The following is a 19983-nucleotide window of genomic DNA, read 5'->3' as shown; positions in this document are numbered from 1 at the left end:
GCATGCTTGGGAAGTGAAAGGTTGTGGATTACTTTTGATTAAAAAATTGCATGGCATGCTAAAGTTGGTCACTACTTTTTCACACACCAAGACAACTCCTTCACTCCTTCACTCTCCACTCACTTGGCCGAAAAATTGACACTCATTTTCTCTCCATTTTTCTCTTCATCTTGTTTGAGGAATTCTTGCACTTCTCTTTGATAAATCCTCAAATTTTTCTAGTGCAAAATTTGAGGGGGTTTACCTAGTTAGTGGTGGGCCTTATTTTGAAGGAAAGGGAGGAGGAGCTTGTAGACTTGCCTACCTTGAAGAGCTTTGTTGTTCACAACAAAGTTGGAGCCATTCATCAACCTCAAGAGGTTGATAGGTAAAACTTTCTAACACCCTATGAATGTTTTATGGTGTTTGAATGTAAATGTTGCAGACAAACATGGTGGCCGAAAATTTGAGCTTAAAATTAAAAATTTTTGACTTCCGTTGCGCTTCCGGCCACCGTAACCGGTCCGCTTACAGGCCCTACACCAACAAACCAAAACAATATGTCTTCAGCTTCTTCTTCCTTGCTAAAGCAAGAACCTGAACTCAATTTGCACTCATTTCACCAATGTTTTAGTTTGATCTCCATCAAACTAAATCCAAGCAATTTTCTTCTGTGGCGATCCCAAGTCATCCCTCTAATCCGCAAACTTGGTATCTACCATCACATCTCTGTGAATGAAAAACCAACAGAAGAAATTATGAATGAAAAGGGAGAAAAAAAAATGAACTCCCAATATCAAATCTGGCTAACAAATGATGGACTCCTAACTTCGTGGCTCCTTGGAACCATGACAGAAGATGTCCTTGGCACGATTTTTGGAGAAACAGGAAGTGCTTTTGATCTATGGACATCACTAGAACAACAACTACTCCTCATCACCATCGAAAAAGAAGGAAATTTGAAACATTAGCTGATGGTAATTAAGAAGGGTTCTCGTCCACTTGGAGAATACCTTAAAGAATTTAAATCCATATGTGATAATCTTGCAGCTATTCGGAAACCAGTTCCAGATCTTGAAAAGGTCTTCCAATTTGCAAGGGGCTTAGGTTCCCAGTACACAAATTTTCAAAATGCTTGGCTCACAAAACCACCATATCCTTCATTCAACCAGTTTGTCTTAGCTCTTCAAGGCCATGAACAAACGTTATCATCACAACAAGAGGAAGAGAAAACATACATCCAACATGCTCAGGCTTTTTTTAGCCAAAGGGGTCGTGGAAAAAATGGAAGAAGAGGACGCTTCAACTCTCGTGGCATAGGTTTTACACCAGCTGGAAGATACAGCAACATCCAAAATACTGCAGTGCAACAACACCAGAACACGAATCAATTGCCCAGAAATTTCGATCGCCCTCCGAAGATGGATATTAAGCACTCCAACAACTCAAACGATCCCGATAAAGTTACTTGCCAAATATGTGGAAAGCCTAATCATCTGGCCATTGAGTGTTGGTACAGGTTTGACTATTCTTACCAATCAGACGACTTACCCCAAGCTCTTGCTGCAATTAATCTTAACAGTGAAAATGATCCATCATTTTACGTTGATTCTAGGGCTACTGCGCATATGACAAATGATGCAGGTAAATTGTCATCCTTAAAATCTTATATGGGCAATGACATGATTTTTGTGGGTGATGGAAATGCCTTACCAATCTCTCATGTGGGTGATGCACATATTTTTACCAAAGAAGGGAAGTTTAAATTAAATGATGTGCTCGTCGTTCCGCATTTGAAAAAGAATCTGATATCTGTTGGAAAATTTGCATCAGATAATTATTGCACCTTTGAATTCACATCTTCTGATTTTGTTGTTAAGGATCAAAACCAAAGGGTAATTGCGAAGGGGCATAAAAAGGGACAGTTATATGCCTTGGATGGAGTTTTTCATGAAGCCTTGAGTGCAATAAGGAAAGGAGGTTCATCATCTACACTATGGCATCAACGATTAGGACATCCTAATTCAAAGTTATTATCTTTGTTAAAGGAGAAAAATGTCATTGATGTTTCTTATTGGATAGCTAAACCAAACGTATGTATCAGCTGTCAAATGGGAAAAAAGTTGTAGACTCCCCTTTAAAACCAATAATAAGATCTCAAAGTTTCCAATTCAAAAAATACATTGTGATCTTTGGGGGCCAGCTCCTATAGCCTCAAATCAAGGTTTTCGATATTATGCGATTTTTGTTGATGACTTGAGCAGATTTACATGGTTATATCCTCTAAAGAAAAAGACAGACTTTCTTGATTGCTTCATCAAATTTCAGAAACTTGTGGAGAACCAATTCGATCAAAGAATCAAAATTTTTTAGCGGAACGAAAACATCGACATGTTGTTGAGACCGGACTTACGAGGTTATTCCATGCAAATTTACCTTTATCTTTGTGGGTTGAAGCTTTCATTACTGGTGTATATTTGATTAATAGTCTACCATCATCAGTTTTGCAGAATGAAAGCCCTTATCACAAGCTTTATAACAGACATCCAGATTATAATGGTTTGCAGGTGCTGGGATGCTTGTGTTTTCCTTCCTTGAGACATCAAGGTGGTTCGAAGTTTGTCAAGAAAACATACCCATGTGTTTTCATTGGATACAGTCCAATACACAAACGGTATCGATGTCTAGAGCCAAAATCAAAACGAGTATACATTTCACGACATGTATTTCTGATGAACAAGCCTTCCCCTTCAAACCAACACTGTTGGTCCAAAAATCTCAAAAGTTTTCCTTGTCAGAATTTCCGAACTTGGATGAGCTGATTGGCACGTCGGAAGATTTTTCAAATGAAGAAAAATCAAAAAAGGATAGTCCTCAATCCTTAATTGCTCCTAATTTCATAAATTGTTGTGACAATATTTCAAATGCAGATGTCGATAATTCCACAACCTTAGAGATGTTCGTTGATGATCGTACAAAATCTCAAATGATTGACTCATCAAAGTCATTAACTATAGAAACTCATGGTCCTTCTACACAATCACAAGTTATGGAGAATGACTACGACCATGCTGAACAAACTTCGACCATGTGAGAACCCAAATTTTTGGACACGTAATTAATTAAATATAGACATGTATAAGAATTTATTTTCGAGTTATAATAAATTCGAAAATAAAAATAATACATGGAAATTCCAAATACATAAAATTCAATATTCAGTACAAATCGTGTATTAATTTCGAAATAAGGCTGGATATCAATCAATTTGGAAGGAAATATTACACACAAGGTAGATTTTCTCAACAAGGTAGCATCCTAATATTAAAGGAATGAGTATCTCGATAATTATGGAATAATTATCTCGAAATTATGGAAGAAATATCAATCGAATTATGGTAGGATTTTCACATCACCCTTATAAATAGTAGGACCCTCTCATTAAGAATTTACATGAATTTTTCGAGTTCCTCCCCAAATTTTCGAAATTTTGCTCATAAAATTCTGCACGAGTCATCAAATTTCTTTCGAAGTTCAGAAATTCGTTTCTCTCTCTCAATTGATCGGAATCCGATCTCCACAGTTTAGAATATGCTTCGTATGTTTCGCATAACATATCCAAATTTCAGCAAAATCCAACGGTTAGTTTTTCGTTTATAGCCTTTGAAAGAAAACTGCTCAGATTTTAGGCTGGAATTCAGCATACATACGGTTTTTTGTATGAACAGGCCTAAACAACTTCCAAACCCGATCTTCACTGTTCATAATATATTTAACGTACTTGTGAACGTACTGTAAAATTTTGAATCCGATCCAACGGTTAAATAAGGCGCAGTGAATTTTTCAAAACAGCTGATTTTTCGGTAGATGTGCTGCTGCGTTTTCGAGGGATTGGTTTCATGATTCTTCTATAGTTTCAGAGTTCTTCACGTTTTCTTCCAGTCTAAGGAAAGTAGGCTTGTTTTAAAGATTAAACTTTCGTTTATGCATATTTATTTCGTTTTTTGAAAATACGGTCGAGTACGTTCTTCTTCTACTCCGTTCTTGTGTTGGTTGTCATACGATTTTGGGCACTGTCAGGATTCGACTGTATATGGGTGGGAATCCCAACCATGATGTACCCTTACGCGGTGGGGGACATAACCGCTATACGGCCTCGCCCCCTTAGAGGAGTAAAAATTAGGGACTGATATCAGTAAACCATAGAAAGTGGATGAATCTCAGTGCTGGTAAATGTTATGCATGTGATATGAATGATGTCATGTAAGTGCAAGTCATGTGATTTTCGAAATTATGCATGTTGTTATATTGTGCTCGAACGGCCCCCACTTGCTGAGTGACGACCATATCACTCACCCCTTACTCTACTCTCCCTAGATAAATCAGAAAAGAAAATCGAGGAAGATGAACAAGACCAGTTTTGGGGCTGATAATAAGATGATTCAAAAAGTTTATTTTAGTTTTGGCTTAGTAAGTTGTAAAAGCTTCCGTATATTATTTTTATCATTTTAAGAATCTACGTTGTAAAGACAATCTTTTGATTAATTATGAGTAATAAACTGGTTTTTGGTTTATACTGTACTACGAGGCTTGTTGTTTTCAATTGTGTGGTTGTAAAACAACGCCGATGTCAACTAACCCCGGTCTCGGGGCGTGACAGACCGAGCCAAGGATAGAGTCATCATCCGAACAACCACGAAATATGGAATCTCAATCACCTCTCATTGAACATTCTGAAGCAAGTTCTGAAACCATCTCTCGACAATGAGACAACGCCGCAAACCTTCTTCATACTTGCAAGATTATGCAACTGTTGCCACAAAAGAATCTCTTCTATCAGAACCAAACAGCCTCAAAGAAGCCATAAAAGATCAACATTGGATAAGTGCCATGCAAGATGAACTTGATGCTCTCAAGTCAAATGGTACGTGGGAATTGGTTCCTAGGCCCTCTGGAGTCAACATTGTTGGCTCAAAGTGGATCTATCGGATTAAAACAAAACAGGACGGAACAATTGATCGCTTCAAAGCTCGTTTAGTTGCAAAAGGCTTCACACAAGTCTCGGGTGTCGACTATGACGAAACCTTCAGTCTGGTAGTTCGTCCAACTACCATACGGCTGGTGATTGCTCTTTCCTTGTCATTCAAATGGCAGATGAGGCAACTCGATGTTAAAAATGCCTTCTTACATGGAAATATTAAGGAAATTGTTTACATGGAACAACCACCAGGATTCATCGATTCGACAAAGAAAAATCACGTTTGCTTACTTAAGAAGTCAATCTATGGATTGAAGCAAACACCTCGCGCTTGGTTTGACAGACTTTCTCAATATCTGCTACAACTTGGCTTCTATTGTAGCAAATCTGATTCTTCACTTTTTGTCTATCGTGCTAATGATATTATCGCTATTATTCTCATATATGTAGATGATGTAATCCTTACAGGAAATAATGATGCATTCGTTCAAGGATTAGTTGATAAGCTCGGCCAAGAATTTGCTATCAAGGACCTCGGATTACTGCATTATTTTCTTGGTGTTGAAGTGAATTATTTTCCTGGTGGTGTGTTCTTGTCGCAGCAAAAGTACACTCATGACTTGCTTCAAAAAACACAGATGCTTGAAAGTGTTGCCTTCTCAACACCCATTACGATAAAAGAAAAAGCGCAACCCTGAGATTCAGAGCCTGTTAATGCGACTGATTTTCGAAGCATAGTAGGTGCACTACGATACCTCACCTTCACGAGGCCAGATATAATTTATGCGGTCAACAAGGTTGCTCAATTTCTCAGCAGTCCTACACTAATTCATTTAAATGCGGTGAAGCGTATTTTGAGGTATTTAAATGGTACACGAAATTTTGGTGTTCGATATATAACTCAAAGTCCTACAAACCTCTATGCCTTTAGTGATGCAGATTGGGCTGGTTGTCTAACCACCCGAAGAAGTACTACAGGATTTTGTGCATTTCTTGGTGCAAACTGCATATCTTGGTGTTCAAAGAAACAACCTACTGAGTCCCGCTCTAGTTCTGAAGCCGAATACCGGTCCATGGCCTCCACAACAGCAGAAATAACTTGGTTGACATTCCTTCTTCGAGACATTGGGATTAAATTATCACAACCACCACAACTTTTTTGTGACAACATTAGTGCACTCCATATGTCAGTTAATCCAATGTTTCATGCACGGTCAAAACACATTGAACTTGACTATCATTTTGTACGGGAGAAAGTTGCAATGGGCCTTCTTGTCACACGATATATTCCGTCCTCGTCTCAGCCTGCTGACATCTTTACAAAACCATTACACAAGAATGATTTCCAAAGGTTCAGAAACAATCTGGGTGTTTGTCCTCTTTCACACACCAGATTGAGGGGGCATGTTAAGGATAATTACGAAGATCAAGAGATGATTATCATTAATAAAGGAGCATATCAAGAAAAAAATCAGTATACTCAAATCAAGGATCATCATACAAATTGATTGACGTAATTAAAGATTGACATATGCAATTAGTTTCGTACTTTCATTTTTTACCAAAACTTGTACTTGTATTTATACAGTGTAAAACTATTATATGAAAGAACAGAGAGCTTCCGTCCATTTAATTCTCACACTTTTCAGCATATACGAAGATTTGGTTCAATTGTGATTTTATTTTATGTAATACAATTGTCTCAATGATTTGAGTTATTATCCCATGCCCCATGAGGGTGTTTCTACACGGGTTTTGAAGCATATTATTGTAATTGATACCTCCAACACATGAATAATAGTGTCTTCCTTTTTTATATTTTGTTACTTACACTGTTGAATTTTAATCTTTTTTCCCAAAATGTGATATTAAATATATATATGTAATGTTGTTGAAAAAAATTAAAAATGTAGAAATCACTTTGTCTTTTGGATGTCACTTGTTTAAGTATCTCATGAACTATTGGTATGCTTAGAGAGAGTTTTTGGATATTCAACCAAGGCGAGAGACGAGGTCTATATCCTCTTTAATTGTAGTTCACCCAATTTGGGAATTAATTGCTTCTCCAATCTTGGGTGATAGAAATTTTGTTGGGACACCTTGAGTAAGCTTCTTTTACGGTTGGTCCAATGTCTCCATCTTTACCATCCGTGTTTTTTTAAATCCATATAATTTCTAATTCATAAAAAAAATAATTAAAAATGAATTAAACAAATCTTTTTCACAAAATATGTTAATAGAAAATGAATTAAACAAATCTTTTTGCCTGTGAGATTCAATGCTGAGGGGCTTTTTCAGTGTTTACCGCGAAAAAAAAAATTTTGAATAAATAACGCATGCGGAGGAAGATTAATAATATACCGTATCACGCCAATGAAGATGACATGAAAGTTTTTAGATCAAAAAGTCCCGTCATCCAAGATGACGTTGTGGTGGCAGAGTGATGGGATGTCACGAGCAGCTCAAAATAATTTGCGGTGATAGAGTGATGAGATGTATCAGTTCAAATCAATTAACACGCCTTGTTAAATGGCGTGTTTTTGACCGAATATTGAAAATTTGCTTATAAAATTGATGAACATATAGAGAACATTTGTTATCATCATTCTTCGTTGGTCTGAAAATTTTTGAAGTGTTCTTCAAATTGTTTCGGCCGATTGAAGTGATACATATTCTTTCAATGTTGAATATATTTAATTGTTGAAGCTACTCAATATCAGTTTCTACTTCCACATACGAGGTACTTATACTCCAAATTAAATCTTGTAGTTAGATTGAAATTGATAAATTATTTATTTGTGATTATTTTTTGCAGATAAAGTTTTGATTATTGTTAATTTTTTTCCTAACTACTTAAATACAAATAAATATTACAATTAATTTTATTTTTTATTAATTTATTTGACATGCGTAGTATGAAAACTTATTATTATAAAATTATTATTTGTATTATTATTGACTTATAAGATACAACTAAGAAATAAAATTTTTGTAATAATTATAATTGCAAAAAAATTAAATCAGCATAACATAGAAATTATATTTTAACAAATAATAATTTTTTCTATAAATTTAATACTTAACATAAATAATTATATTAATATACATACATTATATTAACGGATGAATCAAAATTTACCTGCAAAAAAAATTAAAATTAACTCAAAATTTGAGTCAATCCAATAAACAAATTACATAAAAAAATTAAGAGAACTTATTTGAGATGAAAATGAGAAAAAAATTAAAACACAACTCTTCGTATTATGTAGGCAAAGTAGGCGGATGCTTCCAAAACAGATAGAGCACATGGCTTTGCAGCCTTCACTACCATCCAATTATCAATAAAGAAATATCACATGGCTTTGCAGCATTTGACCATCTTTTTTACATTGCATCGATCGACGATACAAATATATTCTTTTAAATAATTAAATTAAAAATTTTCTTAACGTTTTTTTTATCAAAGAAAATAAATGTATGTCTATTAAGTCACGCCATATAACTATTTTTTTAAAAAAATATTATGCAAGTCACATCATCTCATTTGGCATGACTTGCATTAAAAAATGTATATATTATGTAAGTCACGCCAACTTATTTGGCGTGGCTTGCATTTAAAAACATTTCCAAGTTGAAAGGAATATTGTATTCCGAATTCATTTAAGATATTATTTCAATTTTGCACTTCTAGACAAATTTAATAGATTTGTTTTCCAAGATATACTGAATCCTATTATTAGGAATGATTTAATTAAGTTGGAAACTTATCTATAATATATAAGGTATTTGCTTTAAATTAGAGTTTGATTCCTATTAAACTCTAGTTTCCTTGTTTATAGGTGGGAAGGATCTATGAAGATCTAGGTCAAAAAAGGACTATATATATAAGAGGGTCAATTATCAATAAGTGGGTGAGATGCAGAAAAATACTTTGACGGCGACAGGAGCTTTGCTGAAGCATCTTCAGTTCTTGAAGATTTGCATAAGAAGAAAGGGTGGTCCGTCTATCTAGTGACCATGTTGCCGATTGGTGTTGCCAACACTCAAGAACAACAATGACGCAGAGTGTTGATCGAAGAGTGGTTTCATTTGGTTTTTAAGCAATACATGTTTGTTTTATGCATCTAGATTTGATTTGTGTTTTTGATGCATATTTTAATTCCTTGGAGTGTCAATGAATTTAGCTTTGTTTCTTTCATTAGTATTGTTTTAGTGTAAACAATTTACATAAGTTTTCTAGTGAAATTTTTGCCATGAGGCGTCGCACAAGTCTTTGTACTTGTGCATAATTTAATCCAAATGTTTATTTAGTAAAGTTATATCCGTGTTAAATAATAAATTTCCGCTGCTGTGTTGTGTGCAGTGTTGACAACACCGAGCACAACACCCAATTCTGATATACCAGTTTTTAATATTTATTTTCTGTTACTTTATGTGCAATAATTCTTTCAAGTGGTATCAGAGCAGACACTTGATACACTAAGTGATTGATTATGGTTTATTGCTGTCTTTACAGGAAATACATTAATAGCTTAATGGATCCACTAGCGTCTAACACTGCTTTTAGACCACCAGTCTTAGATGGTTCGAACTATGCTCTCTGGAAAGTCAAGATGAGGATGTACATCAAATCTATCGAAGAAAGAGCATGGCAACGAGTCTTAGATGGTTGGTCTCCACCAAGGATAGTTGATGATGATGGTGATAGTAGAAGTAAACCAGAGAGTTCCAGGTTCAATGATGAAGTTCAAACCTCAAACTTCAACTATAAGGCGCTCAATGCTATATTCACCTCTGTTGATGTCAACATGTTCAGTCTCATCACCAACTGCATTTCTGCCAAAGAAGCTTGGGATATTCTTCAAAAGCACTGCGAAGGGTCTGAAAGTGTTCGCAGAACTAAACTCAGGATGTTAACCTCTAAATTTGAGAGCTTAAGGATGGAGGAGAACGAGACTATTGTGGAATATGATCGTAGATTGCGAGATATTGCAAATGAGGCCTTTAGTCTCGGTGATCCTGATCGAGCAAAACTTGCATAGTAAAATCCCCAATAAAAATATGGTTTTGTAAGCTCGAAAATTAATCGCAAGTGCACGATGTCAAGTAATAGTATAATGTAAGTGAGTACGAGTATCGTTCCACTGAGGACTGTATTTAACAATTATTCTTTTCAGTTGTGAGATCTTAAGCAACGGAAATTTGATTGAGTAATTAATACTCATATGCTCAAAGAAAGATGTAAATAAAATGCTTTAATAAGTAATGAATGAGAATTAATATCTAAAATGTTGAGTAAAATTCAGTGAGAAATGAATTTGTTGGGAATTTCGGTTCACCTATCCCTCGTTAATTAATTAATTCGTTCGATAGTGATTATATGCTTCCGACAGGATTTCCTTTACAATTGAACACACTCTCTCGAGCTATGCCAAACTAATTCGACTCAATGAAGTAATTAAATGTCTTTAATTATTTATCAAGAGTGAATCGCATGTCGATTTATGAAATCCCCTAGTTTTCGACCCTAAGGACTATGACTATCGGCGCGTATCCAATTTCATATGTCTATGTAAATTGTAGATCCACGGATTATACTACTCGTTCCTATCACAAGTTATTCTCTCGAACTCACTCGCAATATAAAAACGTTGTTAAAGTTAGCTACGCTCTAACAACACGGAGAAAAACAATAGTATAATCAAGAATTACGCAACAATCGAATAAAAATTAATTCAAATAAAAGTTTGGGGTAGGCTCCCCTTAAATCCCAACAAATATTAAGGTTTAGCTACTAAAATTCATGATTGAAAATGAACAAAACAAAGTTTAAAAGATGAAAACCAAATTAGAAATACGAGAATTGACGAAAAACGCGAAGAACGACGCCCGGAAAACTTCAAATCTTCAATCCAAGCGCAAGGTTTGTCTCTGTGTTACTTGGCAAGGTGCCCGGCTCTCTGTTTGTGATCATTTTTGCCAACTGCCCAATTTGATTCTCAAGCCCCTTTATCGATGCATCCTGATTCTGTAGTCTAGTCTCGGTAGACGAGATGAACTTAGACATCATCTGCTCCAAATTGGACTTCTCTTCTCTAGGAGGATCGGACCTGTACATCGGTTGTTTCCCATATGATTGTCCTCCTTGTGGTTTATTCTGGCTGTTTTGACCACCCCAGGAGAAGTTTGGGTGTTGCCTCCACCCCGGATTGTATGTGTTCGAATACGGGTCATTCCTTGGGCGGTTTTGGACCCCTACTTGATTTATTGGGGCCCCTTCTTGCACATAAAATGGATTGTCATCTTGACAGTCCTTCGCATAGTGTTCCCCTCCACAATTGTCACAGAATATCTCTTGAAGACGCATCGCCGTGCCACCCACTTTCAAGCTGTCTAGTTTCCTGTTTAAAGCATCAAGTTGTGCAGTAATAGCAGAAAAATCAGTTACCTGGTGAACTCCTGCACTCTTCAGCTGGTTGTTTCTTTCAGATTGAGGGTGATAGCTGCTAGTAGCCATCTCCTCTAACAATTCATATCCTTCCTCCGCGGTTTTTCTCAACAGGTTTCCACAAGCAGCAGCATCTATCATAGTACGGTTAGGATTAAGCAAACCATAATAAAATGTTTGAACGACTAACCCAAGTGGTAACTCGTGATGTGGGCATCTTCGTAGTAGATCCTTGAAGCGTTCCCATGCCTCATATAAAGATTCCTGATCGAATTGAGCAAATGTTGTAATGTCTGCCCGCAGCTTCATGGTCTTGGAGGGAGGGAAGTATTTGATGAGAAATGCTTTCGCCATGTCCTCCCATGTAGCGATCGAACCTACAGGCAAACAATTTAACCACGCTTTAGCTTTATCACGTAAGGAGAAAGGAAATAAACGCAACCTAACAGCATCATCAGAAACTCCATTGAATTTAAAAGTATCGCAAATTTCAAGAAAGTCCGCGATGTGCGTGTTTGGGTCATCTACTGCAGTTCCTCCAAATTGGACTGTGTTCTGAATCATCTGGATTATGGCTGGCTAGATTTCAAAGTGATTTGCCCGCACGATAGGCCTCACAATGCTAGGGCGTGCACCCTCCAAAGAAGGTTGGGCATATTCCAGCATGGATATGCGGCGCGATATCTCCACATGTCTATCTTCACGACGTTCCTCCTCTTGATCATTCAACTGCCTCTCCATCAGTTCTTTTAGTCTCTGCTGCTGTCTTCTCCTGTGGAAAGTTATTTCGATTTCAGGATTAAACTCAAGCTCCACGTCAAGTGACTTTCGCATGCACTAGACAAGATATCTGGAATAAAATATGGAGTGTTAGCTAAAGAAAAATAAAATAACGCTAAAGAAATTGACTAAAAATAAAATTGTAGATTAACAGTACCCGGCAACGGCGCCAAAAATTTGATCGAGCAAAACTTGCACAGTAAAATCCCCAATAAAAATATGGTTTTGTAAGCTCGAAAATTAATCGCAAGTGCACGATGTCAAGTAATAGTATAATGTAAGTGAGTACGAGTATCGTTTCACTGAAGACTGTATTTAACAATTATTCTTTTCAGTTGTGAGATCTTTAGCAACGAAAATTTGATTGAGTAATTAATACTACTATGCTCAAAGAAAGATGTAAATAAAATGCTTTAATAAGTAATGAATGAGAATTAATATCTAAAATGTTGAGTAAAATTCAGTGAGAAATGAATTTGTTGGGAATTTCGGTTCACCTACCCCTCGTTAATTAATTAATTCGTTCGATAGTGATTATATGCTTCCGACAGGATTTCCTTTACAATTGAACACACTCTCTCGAGCTATACCAAACTAATTCGACTCAATGAAGTAATTAAATGTCTTTAATTATTTATCAAGAGTGAATCGCATGTCGATTTATGAAATCCCCTAGTTTTCGACCCTAAGGACTATGACTATCGGCGCGTATCCAATTTCATATGTCTATGTAAATTGTAGATCCACAGATTATACTACTCGTTCCTATCACAAGTTATTCTCTCGAACTCACTCGTAATATAAAAACGTTGTTAAAGTTAGCTACGCTCTAACAATACGAAGAAAAACAATAGTATAATCAAGAATTATGCAACAATCGAATAAAAATTAATTCAAATCAAAGTTTGGGGTAGGCTCCCCTTAAATCCCAACAAATATTAAGGTTTAGCTACTAAAATTCATGATTGAAAATGAACAAAACAAAGTTTAAAAGATGAAAAACAAATTAGAAATACGAGAATTGACGAAAAACGCGAAGAACGACGCCCGGAAAACTTCAAATCTTCAATCCAAGCGCAAAATGCCCTCTTCCACTTGTGGTGGCTGCTAAAATTATGTCTGAATAATCCCTAATTCGTGCCTCCCTCCTTTCTACATCTTCCCTTCTCCAAAATAAGGTAAAAGATCGGACAAGCAATCTTGCCAAAATTAGGTGGCGCTCGGGCGGTAGAAAAATACCGCTCGAGCGCCACACTCTCTTTTATTTCTTCCTTGTGGATCACTTCTCGCGCTCGGGCGGTAGAATTTCACCGCCCGAGCGCCACATCTTCTGTCCGTCTCTTCAGCAACTCGCTTCTCGCGCCCGAGCGGTAGAAAATTACCGCTCGGGCGCCAACCTTTCTGTATACAATCTTGTTGGCTTAGCACTTGGCTCCGAGTTCCGTTTTTCTGGCCATTTTTACTGCAAATTTGTCACATCCAAGTGATACACGATCACATGCAAATGTTTACTCTAAAATGAACAAAATGTAAACGAAATGTACGCATGCACAATGCAAACACACACAACCTAATGCAATAAAACACGTAAAAACCACACGTATCAACTCCCTCATACTAACCTTTTGCTTGCCCTCAAGCAAAATAGGTTACAGACTACAATTAAAACATGAAACGAACACAAAAAGGAGGGTACTGAAACAACTAAAATGATGGTGAAGTAGCGAACCGGTATCTCCTGCCTCAGCGGGTGTTTGAACCACATCCACTTAGTCAAATCACAACATATATTACTGCCCCTTCAAAACATTGCACAACATTTGTTCTTTTCCAACAGAGTGTGGTTGTGTGTGCCGTGGATTTTTCTAGCTTGTGTTTCAGACAGTTTTTTTCGCAAATCATGTGGGTTGCCAAATAGATATGTCAACGCAAGCTTCGCTCTACTGAGTTCTGTTTCTATTTGGGACCGACCAGTAAACACATGAAGTGGTAGAATTTCATGGTCAAACATCAGAAGGCATGAGGTCAATAGTTATAACTGTTCAACTGGCTTAGGGAGATTGGGAGTACGTAGATCATTTTCACTATGCCCTTGTCAGAAATTTTCTCTGACATTCCTCAACGACTTACATCTCCTTCTTTTTAGCCTTTGGGATAGGATTTCATCCCTTTTCGGCTCCCCCACACCTTACAACCCCTTTATTATTCCATAATTTTTTTTTTCTTTTTTTGGTGCATAGTTTTCTCATACGTACTCCCTAGGCTTTGGTATATGTTTATTTATCTGGCCTAAGGATGAATTTTCAGGTCTTATGCACGATTGGAAGGAGGATGTTTGATACGTACTCTTGATTTGCTACTCGAATTCATGCTACTGGTTAGTCCCTCATGTCAATAGACATTCATTCAAGTTCAACTCGCATCTAATGTTTCTCCGGTTCCCCTCACAGATTGTTTTGAACTTAACTGTCATCGACACCACTATTAAAATCCACTATGTGTGCATAACCAAAATTCAATATACTTGGGGATTCACACATAGTGATCAGACTAAATAACATGCAGTTCATTCATCCCACAATCATCATCGGCTACCAATTTACTAGTTTCACCATCACTGACACTCATGCAAGACAAATACGAACGCAAACAAATAAGAAGACGTACGACGACCCCCTCATACTAGACGTGTGCAATGTCCCCATTGCACAAAAGACTCAAAACACAGAAATGCAAACACAAATGCAGACTCATAAACATGAAAGCTAAAAACATGTTAGACTGAAACAACGATAAGAAAGAAAACAGAAAGCGGTAAAGAAATGAAAGTGCAAAGAAGGGGAAACAGTAACTCCCCTGGTCAAGACTCGTCGTCGTCGTGCTCAGGTGGTGGCACTCTGGAAGCATCCCCCTGCTGCTGGTAGTCGTACTGAAAATGGAACGGGGGAGGGGGTGGCATAGTCGGTGGGAAGGTGCCTGGGTCGATGCCCCCGTGTATGAGCAAAGTGCGCATCATGGAGCCCTCTTTGTCTTTTCTTTGTAGGACAGTGCGAGATCATATGCCAGATTTCGGAATTCCTCCAACTGATCTAGTTGAAGCAAACGTCGTTCACCTGCATCAGTAAAATTAAAGTTTAGTGCTTTTGTTGCCCAATATGCCCGATGCTCTAACTCTACAGGTAAGTGACATGCTTTACCAAACAATAATCTGTACGGTGTTGTGCCTATAGGTGTTTTGAAAGCAGTCCTATATGCCCAAAGAGCATCATCTAACCTCATCGACCAATCCTTCCTACTGACACCCACCACTTTTTCCAGAATTCGCTTGATTTCTCGATTAGACACCTCAACTTGACCACTTGTCTGGGGGTGATAAGGGGTAGAGATCTTATGTGTGACACCGTACTTGCTCAAGAGTTTTTCAAATAGTTTGTTGCAAAAATGAGTGCCACCATCACTAATGATTGCTCGTGGTGTTCCGAATCTGTTAAAAATATTTTTCTTTAAAAATTTTAAGACCACCTGAGCATCATTAGTGGCGAATACTTTTGCCTCTACCCACTTAGACACATAGTCAACCGCAACCAAAATATATTTTTTCGTGAACGAACTGGGAAACGGTTCCATGAAATCTATTCCCCATACATCAAAAACCTCACACTCAAGAATATTATTCAATGGCATTTCATGACGGTTAGAAATGTTACCTGTCCATTGGCATCTATCACATGCGAGCACATAAGAACGAGCATCTTTAAAAAGGGATGGCCAATAAAAACCACATTCAAGTACCTTAGACGCCGTCCTTGTTGGTCCAAAATGACCACCTACCTCACGGTCATGACAATGATTGAGAATTTGACCGAACTCTTCCTATGCAACACACCTTCTTATCATGGCATCTGCACAAATTTTGAACAAAAACGGTTCCTCCCAAAAATAATATTTCACGTCCGAAAAAAATTTCTTTCTTTGGTGAAAAGTTAAATTTGGGGGAGGTGAGCCTGTAACAAGAAAATTTGCAAAATTTGCATACCATGGACAATTTTTCACCTCAAACAGTTGCTCATCAGGAAACCAATCATTAATAGCATCATTCACACAATCATCACTGACGAATTCTAACCTAGACAAGTGATCCGCAACCACATTCTCAACACCTTTCTTATCTTTGATTTCTAAGTCAAACTCTTGTAAAAGTAAGATCCACCGAAGTAAGCGTGGTTTTGCATCTTTTTTAGCAAGAAAATATTTTAGTGCAAAGTGGTCTGTGTAAATAATGACTTTTGACAAAACAAGATATGCATGAAATTTGTCAAGCGCAAATACTACTGCAAGTAATTCCTTTTCAGTTGTTGCATAATTCAATTGAGCCTCATCTAAGGTCTTACTTGCGTAGTAAATTGTATGAAATACCTTGTTTTGTCGCTGGCCAAGCACAGCTCCCACCGCAGTGTCACTGGCGTCGCACATGATCTCGAAAGGTAGATCCCAATCTGGTGCCACCAAGACAGGAGCTGTCACCAAGCGCTCCTTCAAATCCTCGTATGCCTGTAAACAGTCAGAATGAAAATCAAAAGGCACATCTTTCATAAGTAGGGAAGATAGAGGTTTTGCAATTTTAGAAAAATCTTTGATAAAACGCCGATAAAAGCCGGCGTGGCCTAGAAAACTTCTAACTCCCTTTACTGAGGCTGGTGGTGGTAGGTTCTTTATTACTTCAATTTTAGCTTTGTCCACCTCAATTCCTTTTTCCGAAACATTGTGCCCTAAAACAATTCCCTCTTGTACCATGAAATGACACTTTTCCCAATTGAGCACCAAGTTCGTCTCCTCACATCTTCTCAACACGGATCTCAAATTCTGCAAACACTCATCAAATGTTGCACCAAAGATAGAAAAATCATCCATAAATATTTCAAGAAAGGTTTCAATTATATCATGGAATATAGCAGTCATACAGCGCTGAAATGTAGCAGGTGCATTACAAAGACTAAAAGGCATACGGCGAAAAGCAAAAGTGCCATAAGGGCAAGTGAAAGTGGTTTTCTCTTGGTCCTCAGGTGCAATAGTGATTTGATTATACCCCGAATACCCATCTAGAAAACAATAAAATTCATGCCCCGCTAATCTCTCCAACATTTGATCAATAAAGGGAAGGGGAAAATGGTCCTTATGGGCCTATAGTCAATGCACACTCTCTACCCCGTAACAGTTCTTGTGGGAATAAGTTCATTCTTTTCATTGGTGATCACCGTAATCCCTCCTTTCTTAGGCACACATTGAACCGGACTTACCCACGCACTATCGGAAATGGGGTAGATAATACCTGAATCGAGAAGCTTAATAGTTTCAGCCTTCATTACCTCTTGCATCTTTGGATTTAGTCGTCTTTGAGGTTGCACGAGAGGTGAGTACTTTTCTTCCATCAAGATTTTATGCATGCATATCGATGGACTGATTCCCTTTATGTCTGCCACCTTCCAGGCGAATGCTCTTTTGTGCTCCTTGAGAACTTGCAACAATTTTTCCTCCATGGCATCTGTCAAAGCAGCAGAAATAATGATAGGCAAAGTGTTATTCTTACCTAGATATATGTACTTCAGGTGCGAAGGTAAGGGTTTGAGTTCAAGCGTCGGTGGTTCCTCGATGCTTGACTTTGGAGGGATCAAATCTCTGCGCTCTCCCAGATCTTCCAGTTTCATCCTCATCGGCCTTCTCCATGGAGGGTTGGCATTGAAGTATGCTACTATTTCAGCTTTTTCTTCGTCCAAGTCGTCATCCTCCAATTCAGTTGTGAGGGTGGCTTCCAAAGGGTCCCCAAGAGCATCCTGCACATAGTCAGAAACGAGAGCATCAACAGCATCAATTCTATAACAACTATCAGAGTGCAGTGTGTTCTTAAGTGCATTAAAAACATCAAAAGTGATCTCTTCCTCGCCCACTCTTAATCTCAACTTCCCTTCTTGAACATCAATCAAGGCCTTGCCATTCGCAAGGAATGGTCTCCCAAGAATCAAGGGCATCTCTATGTCTTCCTCCATGTCAAGTACCACAAAATTCACAGGGAAAATAAATTTGTCCACTTTCACTAGTACATCCTCAATCAATCCGCGGGGGTACTTGACGGATCTGTCAGCTAGTTGTAAGGACATCCGCGTCGGCTTAGGTTCTCCTAATCCAAGTTTCCTAAACACAGAAAGAGGCATCGGGTTAATACTTGCACCAAGATCACATAACGCTTTATGAAAAACAAAATCTCCAATCGTGCAAGGAATAGAGAAACTCCCTGGATCCTTAAGTTTCGGTGGGATCTTGTTTTGCACCAAAGCAGAACAATTTTCAGTAAGACTCACTGTCATGTGATCCTCCAACTTCCTCTTATTCGCTAATATATCTTTCAAAAACTTAGCATAACTAGGCATTTGCATCAAGGCATCGGCAAAAGGAATATTGATATGCAATTTTTTGAATATCTCAAGAAACTTACCGAATTGTGCATCTAGTCTTGCTTTTTTCAGTGCTGCAGGAAAAGGTGGAAGAAAAACAATTTTAGGTTGTGCAGTGGGTGATGGTGTAGTATTAGAGGACTTACCTTTGGATGTTTCAGGGTGTTCATCCGATTTTTGAGTTCTCTCTTTTTCTCTTGACTCTAAAACTTTTCCACTCTTCAAATCGATGGCCTTCACTTGCTCTTTTGGATTTTTCTCTGTGTTACTTGGCAAGGTGCCCGGCTCTCTGTTTGTGATCATTTTTGCCAACTGCCCAATTTGATTCTCAAGCCCCTTTATCGATGCATCCTGATTCTGTAGTCTAGTCTCGGTAGACGAGATGAACTTAGACATCATCTGCTCCAAATTGGACTTCTCTTCTCTAGGAGGATCGGACCTGTACATCGGTTGTTTCCCATATGATTGTCCTCCTTGTGGTTTATTCTGGCTGTTTTGACCACCCCAGGAGAAGTTTGGGTGTTGCCTCCACCCCGGATTGTATAAGTTCGAATACGGGTCATTCCTTGGGCGGTTTTGGACCCCTACTTGATTTATTGGTGCCCCTTCTTGCACATAAAATGGATTGTCATCTTGACAGTCCTTCGCATAGTGTTCCCCTCCACAATTGTCACAGAATATCTCTTGAAGACGCATCGCCGTGCCACCCACCTTCAAGCTGTCTAATTTCCTGTTTAAAGCATCAAGTTGTGCAGTAATAGCATAAAAATCAGTTACCTGGTGAACTCCTGCACTCTTCAGCTGGTTGTTTCTTTCAGATTGAGGGTGATAGCTGCTAGCAGCCATCTCCTCTAACAATTCATATCCTTCCTCCGCGGTTTTTCTCAACAGGTTTCCACAAGCAGCAGCATCTATCATAGTACGGTTAGGATTAAGCAAACCATAATAAAATGTTTGAACGACTAACCCAAGTGGTAACTCGTGATGTGGGCATCTTCGTAGTAGATCCTTGAAGCGTTCCCATGCCTCATATAAAGATTCCTGATCGAATTGAGCAAATGTTGTAATGTCTGCCCGCAGCTTCATGGTCTTGGAGGGAGGGAAGTATTTGATGAGAAATGCTTTCGCCATGTCCTCCCATGTAGCGATCGAACCTACAGGCAAACAATTTAACCATGCTTTAGCTTTATCACGTAAGGAGAAAGGAAATAAACGCAACCTAACAGCATCATCAGAAACTCCATTGAATTTAAAAGTATCGCAAATTTCAAGAAAATCCGCGATGTGCGTGTTTGGGTCATCTACTGCAGTTCCTCTAAATTGGACTGTGTTCTGAATCATCTGGATTA

General features: G+C 38.0%; 2 protein-coding genes and 2 non-coding genes across 5 annotated transcripts; all 4 read left to right on the top strand.

Moving 5' to 3' along the window:
• The first annotated feature begins 542 nt into the window (after positions 1-542).
• Positions 543-3061, top strand: LOC142505585 (uncharacterized). 2 transcript variants are annotated; one of them, XM_075618625.1, is made up of 2 exons: positions 543-1623; positions 2482-3061. In XM_075618625.1, the coding sequence occupies exons 1-2, from the start codon at positions 954-956 to the stop codon at positions 2799-2801; spliced, it is 990 nt and encodes a 329-aa protein (XP_075474740.1). In that variant the 5' UTR covers positions 543-953; the 3' UTR covers positions 2802-3061. The 2 variants fall into 2 exon arrangements, with proteins under 2 accessions (XP_075474740.1, XP_075474741.1); XM_075618626.1 differs by lacking the exon at positions 2482-3061 and adding an exon at positions 1860-2331.
• Positions 3062-9492: 6431 nt separating this feature from the next.
• On the top strand, positions 9493-9999 carry LOC142504966 (uncharacterized). The gene has a single exon (XM_075617802.1). The coding sequence runs from the start codon at positions 9493-9495 to the stop codon at positions 9997-9999; it is 507 nt and encodes a 168-aa protein (XP_075473917.1).
• A 1605-nt stretch (positions 10000-11604) lies between these two features.
• On the top strand, positions 11605-11710 carry LOC142512989 (small nucleolar RNA R71). The gene has a single exon (XR_012808959.1). It is a non-coding gene; the product is annotated as a small nucleolar RNA R71 (small nucleolar RNA).
• A 7900-nt stretch (positions 11711-19610) lies between these two features.
• On the top strand, positions 19611-19716 carry LOC142512988 (small nucleolar RNA R71). Its single transcript, XR_012808958.1, has one exon. It is a non-coding gene; the product is annotated as a small nucleolar RNA R71 (small nucleolar RNA).
• Positions 19717-19983: the final 267 nt, after the last annotated feature.

This window comes from Primulina tabacum, chromosome 10, assembly GCF_025594145.1.
Source record: "Primulina tabacum isolate GXHZ01 chromosome 10, ASM2559414v2, whole genome shotgun sequence".
Lineage (NCBI taxonomy): Eukaryota > Viridiplantae > Streptophyta > Magnoliopsida > Lamiales > Gesneriaceae > Primulina > Primulina tabacum.
Note: the sequence above shows the minus strand (reverse complement) of the source record. Positions and strands in the feature narration are given on the sequence as shown.